General features: G+C 34.8%; 1 protein-coding gene across 2 annotated transcripts in view; it reads right to left on the bottom strand.

Moving 5' to 3' along the window:
* Positions 1–3,951: 3,951 nt before the first annotated feature.
* LOC131157356 (GCN5-related N-acetyltransferase 7, chloroplastic) overlaps positions 3,952–10,243 on the bottom strand; it is a 39,958-nt gene continuing 33,666 nt past the window's right edge. For both annotated transcript variants that reach the window (XM_058111430.1, XM_058111431.1), the window contains one exon: positions 3,952–4,384. In XM_058111430.1, the coding sequence (XP_057967413.1) occupies positions 4,212–4,384 (173 nt within the window). In that variant the 3' untranslated portion in view covers positions 3,952–4,211. The remainder of the gene's footprint in view (positions 4,385–10,243) is intronic.

The following is a 10,243-nucleotide window of genomic DNA, read 5'->3' as shown; positions in this document are numbered from 1 at the left end:
CTCTCCAGCCTTCAAAAATAAAGAAGCAAAAATGCAGCACCTTAAAGCTCAGCTAAATTCCCTCAAGTAAAGCTAGTAGCAACAACATACATAGACGAGGATTGACCCTTTTTTCCCTCCATCCACTTTTGCTTTCAGCTCTCCTCAACCAATGTTTCAGCTGATGTCAATGCGAGCATCCTTCAGAGGTAGTGACTCTTTTCTCCATATCAAAAAGAGGCAATACACTCAAAAGCCAACCCAAACCCAGAGGGTTGAATCAATGGCAGTCTCCACTACTCAAAAGAAGAAGGATAAGCAAAAATTTGGAGAATAAATCTTTCAACCCATTCTCCACCATACCTTGATCTTCCTTCTTCTTTGGTACCTCGCCAGAGCCTATCGCTTAAAAGTGCGTGTAAAATCATACACAATCTAATTTTTTTTATTCCAACAACAAACACCATGAAAAGAATTATAAAGAAATTATGCTATATTGTTAGAAATGCGAAATCAATTTAAACAATGCAAATACAACTTTCTAATGGTGCTATGAGGTAGCACATCAACATTTGCCAAAGCACAATAGCCCTTCATTGATCTTAGTTGTTCAAAAAAGCATATCCTTTCTTATGACCAAAACAATCATATGTTTAATAACCAAAACATCAACCATATATTGTGAGCAAAAGAAGAAAATATATAAGATGAGATGTAATGAGAGTAGCCCATCCAATTCCCTTCCCAACCCTTCATAAGAACTTTAGAAATCCATTCACATTCTCTTTATTTTAATGCATTTGATATGTATAGTGCAATTCCCAATTAGGTTTTTAATGAGGGCTAAAACTTTAGATTTTTCATATTTAAAGCTTAGGCTAGATAACCAAGCAAGAATCAATTATAGGCTATGGCAATGATAAAGACAACACAAGCCTTTGTACAAATCAAAACAAATGATACATTGGAACGTCAAAATTTGAGTTACAAAATGATACAAACTAAGATGGCTTCAAAATCATAACAAAAAATTGGAACAACACAAACACAACACTACATCCGAGGCTATGGTAGTGCCTATCTCATATCCTACAAATTAAAGCCTTCTAACATAGTCCTAGATTTTGTTGGGAAAAAATTTATATATGAATAATTCCCATAAGTAAATCAATGGAGTAATGCAAATGATAAATAAAAAATGAACAAACTTTGTACGAAAAGGAGTTCTATGTTGCTTACCGGCCAAACAATGAACATAAGCTTTAAGAGAGGTACCTTTCATCCCAAGTAGGAGCTTCTTTTTGAACAAAAACTGTATTCCTTTTTCACTCATGTGCCCAAGCCGCTTATGCCACAAATCGGTGGAAGAGTGACTCTCAATTGCATTCACAACACCATTACCAATTTTACCTTGCATCATATAAAGTGTACCGGTCTTCTTGCCTTTAGCCACCACCAAATTACCCTTTGTGAGCTTCCATTTTCCATCACCAAAATGGTTGTCAAACCCTTCATCATCAAGATTTCCGGTAGATATTAAACTTAGTCGAATATCGGGTACATGTCTCACATCGTTTAGCACCAACTTGCATCCCAAATTTATTTCCAAACAAACATTTCTCATGCCAACAATTTTCGACAGACCTTCATTTCCCATCCGAACAACTCCATAATTTCCTTTGAAATAAGAAGTGAAGAAATCTCCCCGAGAAGTAACATGGAATAACGCACCAAAATCAATAACCCAATCAGTCTCTTGACTTGTCAAATTAATGCAACTTTCATCACCAACAACCATGAGATCACCATCAGATGCAATTGAAGTTGTGTCTTCATGCTTTTTCTCAAAATTTTTCTCTTTTGCACCTTGTATTTCAATTTTTACACTCCCGCTTCATATGCCTCTTTTTATGACAATAGTGGCACTCAATATCTCCCCCAATTTTCTGCCACAAGTGCCTCTGAATAAGAAGAGGCAACTGATTTTCTTTTAATTTCTTCATTCAACAAGCTGCTAGTTATTTAATTCATAGTAACAATTACATCGGGAGTCGAATAACTAACTGTCACAACCAAAGTCTCCTAACTTTCCAGCAAAGAGCTAAGAAGCATTAAGGCCTGCAATTCATCATCAAAAACTATTCTCATAGTAGCAAACTGATTGATAATATTTTTCATCTTATTCAAATGTTCGGTAATAAGACCGTCATCTTTATATTTCAAAATCACCAATTTTCAGAAAAGAAAAGCTTTATTTGTAGCTGACTTTCTATCATAAAGACCCTCCAGTTTTTTCCACAATTCATGTGTCGAAGTTTCGGTAGAAACATGATGAAAAACACTATCATCAATCCATTGTCAGATAACACCAATGGTTTTCCTATTAAGCTTATTTCACTCATCATCACTCATGTCTTTAGGCTTTCGGCTATCACCCTCAATAGGCCCATCCAAATCTTTGCAAAATAAAAGATCTTGCATTTTTGTTTTCTAAGTTACCCAATTGCTTCCATTGAAGCTAATCATATGGTCAACATTACCATCCATGATTTACACAAATTTAATGCATACAAATAACACGTCTCTGATACCACTTGTTGGGAAAAAAATTATATACGAACAATTCCCACAAGTAAATCAATGGAGTAATGCAAATGATATATAAAAAATAAGTGACAAGAAATTTAACGTGATTCCCTCAAAAGTTGAGGTACGTCCACGGGGCACAACGGTCTAAATTCACTATCACCAAATATGTTGTACAAAATGGATACAAAAGGCATAAGCCTTACAAATATACAAGAGTGTATAAACAAATGTAGTAAGATGGAAATGTCTCACCAAATATTCTGAACTAAACTCCAAAGAACCAATCAAAAATGAGCACAACCGGGAAATTCCAATATGTTGATGATACACAGTCGGAACAGCAACAGGAATGGCTGCAACTTGCAAGAGAAGAAGTCGCAGTTGCTACAGAAAGAACACAAGCAACCCTAAGACGTGAGGAGCTGCTGTGTGTGAAGACCAAACGGAGAGGCAACTGCTATATAGCACTAGAAGGAGGGATGCAGACGAGAAGAAAACAAAATGGAGGAACAAACTACGAGAAGAAAATTAAATGTCACTGCGCGTGAGGACTTTAAAAAAATACAAAACAACAGCTGTCATGCTTCCTTGAGAAGCCAACTCAATTAAAAAAAAACCCCTTTTCAAAAAGCATGGACCCCACAAAGAGGGAAACCTTAATAGATTTGTGTAAATGGTGCGACGAACACAAAGCTAGGGCTATGACAGCAACAAACACATACCAATACAATTCAAAAAAATAAAAAATAAAAAATAAAACTGAAAAACAAAAAAGGGAGAATTTACAGATTTGGTAGTGAAGAACTGAAAATTGGTCGTCTTCCTCAATGGCAGCATGGACGCTATAAAGAGGTGGGAGTAGGAGAGGGAGAGGGAGAGGGAGAGAGGGTCCCAATCTTGGATAATTGAGGTACCTGTCCGAAAGGGTCATGTTTTGCATTTTTTATGTATCCGTGAATTTGAACCCGACGAGTGAAGACCTAAAAAACACTCCCCAGTTATTTTCTACAAGCCCAGATTTTAAAAATATTTTGCATACACTTGTTCAAAATATATCCTCACTAATACAAGAAGTTGTATCCGAAACCTTAACTAAGCGCACCCTAAAACTCCAAATTCTGCGTCGTGCAGGTTGTACACTTTCCTTGACACAATCAAAAGGAAGAATACGCATGGCATCAGAAAAGAGGAGAAACAACAAGAGGAGGCAATATTATTGTGAAGTGAGATACATGACAACTAGAAGATCAACACTCTTCAGCCTTGTATTAGTGTGTAATCAATCTCCCCGCATCTCTCAACATGATTTCCAAGCACCCACCCCAACACACCAGTTATTACTTCTTCACACCTCCTGAGCATTATATCAAACAGATGCTAAAATTTACCGTGCCAAATCAATTATTATATTATACCACTGAAGAAAATATTAATCTCCATCATATTTGATACATTACAATTTGTAAATTGTTTTGTGGAGATAGAAGGAATGGGCATTGCTTCCCATCCAAACTGTAAAAAATGGGACACCATTCTTAAACATTTAAAATTATTTTAAACAAACACGTATCAGATTTACAACAGAATTTTTTTTTTTTTCCTTTTTAGTTTTTGAGTGGGAGGGGTGTTAATAAGTTGGAATATTACAAGTCATAGGCTGCAGGGAGAGCATTCCATAGAAGAAACCTTCTGGGCCGATCCAGAAACCGAGCATGCCATGCTGGTTCATCACTTTCATAGACAAAACCACTCTTCTTGTACAATTTCTTTGCAGGTTCATTGTCAACAGCAACATGGACATACAAATCTGTTATGCCTGAAAATTCCAAAAATTCAGATATAAAGATTATCAATAAATTAATTTTGTTTCATGATATTGTCTTAATGAAACTGGCGGGGGATGACATAATATCCAAGAAATTCAGAAGAATAAAACTCAAAAGAGGATGTGAAAATCCAAGATATTATCAGTCTGAATTTACTGCTTTCAAGTTTTCTTAAGATATTCTTGCTCCTAGTTTGGGTAATCAGTTCAATATTCATACTTGCTATACAGAAGAATTCCTACCATCCAAAAATCTGCTAATCATATGACCTATTGAAGAGAGAAACAGGGGTGAACAAGTTAAAAAGTGCAAAGAACATCTCAACCACCCAAACACTTGTCAAACAAATGACTAGTTAATTCTTTCTGGCTCTTATAACTACTACCCCAGTGAAATGAAGTGATAAAATTTCTAAAATTTTCAAAAAATAGTTAGTCTTCAAAATTTTATTTCACCAATTTTGCACCTTCATATGGAATAGGATCTCTCTTGGAGCACTAAAAAAAGAGTTTAAATATAATAAAATTAATAATTAGAATTAACCAAACAGAGAGTTTAAGTTTTAATTTCTATGTTTGGCTTTTAGTTTTCATTTTCATAATTTTTTATAGTAATACCAAACAACTCTTATAAACTAAATACTAATTTTCTACATAAAATATCTTAGAATTTCAAATATATTATTTAACAATGAAAAAATAAAATGAAAATTATAAATCAACAATTTTTATTGCTTGCAAGTTGCATCATCCTCCCGTGGGATATAATTTGACCTCTTAACTTTAAAAATCCAAAGGATGGAAAACCAAGATTATGACCAGACTTGACCAAAATTTTTAACAAAATATTATTGTACAATGGGAAAGCCACTGCACTGCACACTAACAAATTTAGCTGAGTGTTGAATCCAATCAAGTGTGTGTCTTGAGCTCCAATTTCCAGGCATTATGTTCTGATTTGACTCTTTAATTCAAGCACAAATTCTGCACTTCTTTTGGACTACCTTGCTCACAAGGAGGCACCTCTTCTAGTATGCACTCATTTGGCACATCCCTGATTAATATAATATATACAAGTGCAAAGCATGGAGTAAAGTTGCTCATCCTAGCATCAAACCGGCCCAATGAAGAGGTTGAGGCAATCTCCATTTTTTTCCTCCATTATTTATTTATTTTGAGAGGGGAATGGGCAGGCGATGGTTTGAACTGGTCTGGCTCAAGTTGTCTGGCCCCATTTTAAGTGGTCATGGATACATACATTCAAGTCAAACCAACCCTGCCTGTGATGCACTCAAATGCACTAATCTTTTCACACACAGCCGGTCCCAAGCCCGGATAAAGGAGGAGGATTGCGTTAGGTAGCTAACAGCTAACGTTAAACTTGTCAAAGATTATTCATTGGGGCATCCCCTACAAGCAATGTGTTGCACTTATACCATTTGGGTGTAGCGAAAAGTGGGTGAGGATGGGCTAGGTCGTCACTCCAAAGCAACACGCCATGTCGGCACCTAGGTACGGTGTCAAATATGTGTAGGTTCCCACATCATTCTAGATGTGGATGGATAAAGAAGTTAGTTTAAGAGACTAGGATTGGATTAGAAATTTGGAATATAGGGACAATTACAGGTAAAAGCATGAAAATAGTGGACAATGACCATAAGAAAAATTAATCTAACTTGCCTTCAAGAAACTAAGTGGATGGGAGAGAAAACTAGAGAAATTGAAAGATCAATATTTAAACCTCGGTACACTAGAAAAGAAAAACATAATGGGTAGGAATTATTGTAGACAAAAACTTAAAAGATTAGCGTTGTAGATAACAAAAAAGTAGAGGATAGAATTATAAAAATCAAGATGGACTTAGGCGAACAGATAATAAATGTCATTACTTCGTATGCTCCTCAAGTAGGCTTAGCAGAAAACCTTATAAGACAATTTTGGAAAGATATGAATGGAGGACTAAAAAAACATTCATAGGAGCAAATTTAAATGGATGCGTTGGAAGGGATAATAAAGGTTATGAAAGGATACAAGGAACATATGGGTATGGAGACAAAAATAAGCCTCAAGAGATGACCTTAGACTTTGCCACATCATATGATTTTATTACAACAAATATTTGCTTTAAGAAGAGAGAAAAACACTTAATAACTATAAAAAATAGACAAAATAAAAATCAAATTTTAACTAAGAGGGTAGATTGCTTTATCGTGTCAGGATTGTAAAGTTATCCCAAGTGAAAGCTTAACCAAACAACATAGAATTTTAGTGTTAGGTATATGTATTAAAAATTGGAAGAGAAAGGATAAAATAAACCAATAACTAGGTGGTGGAACCTAAAGGGAGAAAATATAATAAAAATTAAAAATAAAATGATCAAAGATGACGATTGGTATAAAGGATGGTGTAGGCACAAACAATCTTTGGAGCAAGATAGCTAACTCTATTAAAAAGACGGCAAAAGAGATTTTAGGTAATTTAAAAAGAAGATTGTCGAATAGCAAAAAAAGTTGGTGGTGGGATCAAGATGTCCAAAAAATTGTAAAGACAAGAAGAGTTTTGTATAAAACATGGCAAAAATGTAGAAACATAGAAAACTTTAAAAAGTATGAAGAGACGAGAAAAGATGCAAAAAAGCCTATTAGTGAAGCTAAACATAGATCATTTAATAATTCGTATGCTAGCTTATATAGAAAAAAGGGGAAAGGAACATTTAAACTTGCTGGAGCTAGAAAAAGAAACAATAAAGACTTAAGTAATGTAAAATGTATAAAAAAAAAAATTGAGGATGATATTGTCTTAGTTAAGGAAGAAGACATAAAAGAAAGATGGCAAAGTTACTTTCGTAACCTATTTAATAAAAATCAAGTATAAGGCTTAAACTTAAAATTGACAAATGAGGAAAAAACCAAAAATATGAGATTTATTCGCAAGATTAGAGTTAACAAAGTTTGTACTAAAAAATACGAAAAATAGAAAAGCTATAGGAAAAAACATCCCAATTAAAGTTTGGAAATAAGTGATAGCAAAATTATATGGTTACCTAATTTATTTAACACAGTTATAAAAACTAAGAAAATTTCAAATGAATGGAGGAAAAGCAAGTTAATACCTATATACAAAAATAAAGGAGAAATTCAAAATTGCAATAACTATCATGGAATTAAATTTATGAGTCATACAATGAAACAGTGGGAAAGGATAATTGAACAAAGATTGAGGCTAGAAATGAAGGTCTCAAAATATCAATTTAATTTTATGCCTAAGAGATGTACTATAGAAGCTATATATCTTTATAAGAAGATTAATGAAAAAGTTTATGGAAAAGAAAAGGGACTTACATATGGTATTTATTGACTTAGAGAAAGCGTATGATAGGGTACCTAGGGTGTGGTAGGTTTTAGAAAATTAGGGTGTGTGTAGTAGGTATACTGATGACTAATGTAATTAAGGATAATGTATGATGGAGCAATGAATAGTGTTAGGACTATAGGTGGAAAAGCTTGAGAATTTCCAATCACAATAGGTGCACATCAAAGATCCGCTTTAAGGTCTTATTTTTTTACTTTAGTGATGGATGAACTGACTAGAAGTATCTAAAATGAGGTTTCGTGGTGTATGTTATTTGCAGATGATATTATCTTGATTAATGAAACTAGGAGTGGAGTAGAATAAAAGGACAGCCCGGTGCGCAAAGCTCCCGCACATGCACAGTCCTAGGAAGAGGCCGACCACGACGGTTCTATAGTAGGATGAATATTGGAACAGAATCTAAGCTAAAATTATTAAGAGAAACTTTAGAATCTAGAGGTCTTATGATAAGTAAAAATAAGACATAATATATGAAATGTAATTTTAGTAATAATAGAAGAAATATTGGAAACAAAGTTAAACATGATGAAAAGATCAATAGCACTAGCAGATTTCGATACTTGGGATCCATTATGCAAGGTGAAGGAGAAATTGAAGAAGATGAAATACATTAAGTTAAAATAGGTTGGGTAAAATGGAGAAGTGTTTCAAGTGTGCTTGGTGATCATAGAATAACCTTAAAATTAAAAGGAGAGTTTTATATAAAGGTTATAAGACCAGTTATGCCCATATGGATCAGAATGCTGGAAGACTAAGAAACAACATATCCGAAAAGTAAAAGTTTTTGAGAAGTAAATGCTTAAATGGATGAGTGGTATAATACTAAAAGATAAATTAAGAAATGAACATATTCACGGTAAGCTAGGCGTAACTCCTACAAAAGATAAGGGAGGGACGACTTAGAAGGTTTGAGCACTTGCATCATAGGACACATAGTGCACCATTGAGGAAGAGTTATTTAGTTATTGTCAAGGACAGTAAATAGGGTAGGAGTAGACCTAAAATAACTTGGAACGAGATAGTAAGGATTTAAGAGCCTTGAATTTGTCGAAGGAAACTGTCCATGATCACATAAATTGGCAAAAAAAAATTCATGTAATCGACCCCACCTAGTGGGACTTGCGGCTTGATTTGTTGTAGATTCAATTAAATCTAGGTGAAATCAGTTACCTGGCTTCTTTAGCCCTTCTTTCTTCAAACAAGGCACGGTCAAATTAGCTACTTGTTCCTTTTGATCCATTCTTCCTTTTCGTCAAACCAAAAGAGGTAGGGTTTCTTATACAATGCATTGACCTAACGATGACATGAGTATAAATCGTAAGCAACAATGACACAAAGAAAGATGCCAAAATATGGTGACAAATGGAGCAAGGGAAATGTATAATGGCCAAGAAACAATGATGGCTGCAGATGACAATGGTATCAAGCCAATGCAACGAAGCAATGCAGCTCTCAGATGACTGAATGGATAAGAAATGGTAAGCATGGACAATTTGGGCAAAGAATCAGCAGCTATTGATAACTTCTAGTTACATGACTGATGTCATTGACCAAGGAGTGAGGACAATGACTTCTGTTTTCTTCTGCTACAGAAACACCTTTTTTTTCCAGGTTTATAGAATGAAAGTTTGTTGAGAAAGGGATTTGGATGCTAAGGACAAGGACTGGGACCAAGAGAGATTAAATGAACAGGAAGCAAGCCAAAGAGTACATGGTGGTGTTCTTGGTAGACGGTAGAATAGCCTTTTCTATTTTCTTCTTTGTGGCCCGCCCGGGGGGGGGGGGGAGGGAGTGAGGAGGTTTTGTGGACGAGGAACAACGACAGTGCCACAGCACTGGAATTCAGGTGAATCTGTAAGCCCAGTGGTTGTGTTGAACTACAGTGAAAATCCTTTCGATTTCCCAATCCTTGTTGACTGACATTGACAGCCGTGTCAGATCAAATCTTCTTTGCAGGACCAAAGTCCAAGACAACTTCAATTCTGAAATCAATTCCCCTCAAAATAACATAGAAGGCATGGACAACATTGCTTGAAAACAAGAAAATTAATTTTAGACACCTAAATAAACTTAAATACTAATTTCCTAAATAAATATATCTTAGAATCTTAAAATATTACTTAAATTATATAAACCAAACAAAGAAAGCGAAAATATACTTACATACATATACATAGACACACATACATTATATATATAATTCCTCTAGCTTGCGTCTCTCCTCGCCGTCCTATTTGATTTAGATATCCTAGCCTCAAAAGAAACAAGCTACATATGAAATTTTAGCACAGTACAGCTACATAATACAAAGATGAGTCAGTGCATAGGGCAAGGTCTTTGAATGCTTAAAAACACCCCCAAAAAAAAAAAAAAAAAATTATCTAACATTTTAAAAGCTCAACTGAACACATAGCGATATTAGATGTTGCAATCTGCAATTCCTCCCTCCTCTGTATAGGCTGTCCTCTTTGCATAATG

Source organism: Malania oleifera, chromosome 6 (genome assembly GCF_029873635.1).
Source record: "Malania oleifera isolate guangnan ecotype guangnan chromosome 6, ASM2987363v1, whole genome shotgun sequence".
In the NCBI taxonomy this organism is placed as follows: Eukaryota; Viridiplantae; Streptophyta; class Magnoliopsida; order Santalales; family Ximeniaceae; genus Malania; species Malania oleifera.
Note: the sequence above shows the minus strand (reverse complement) of the source record. Positions and strands in the feature narration are given on the sequence as shown.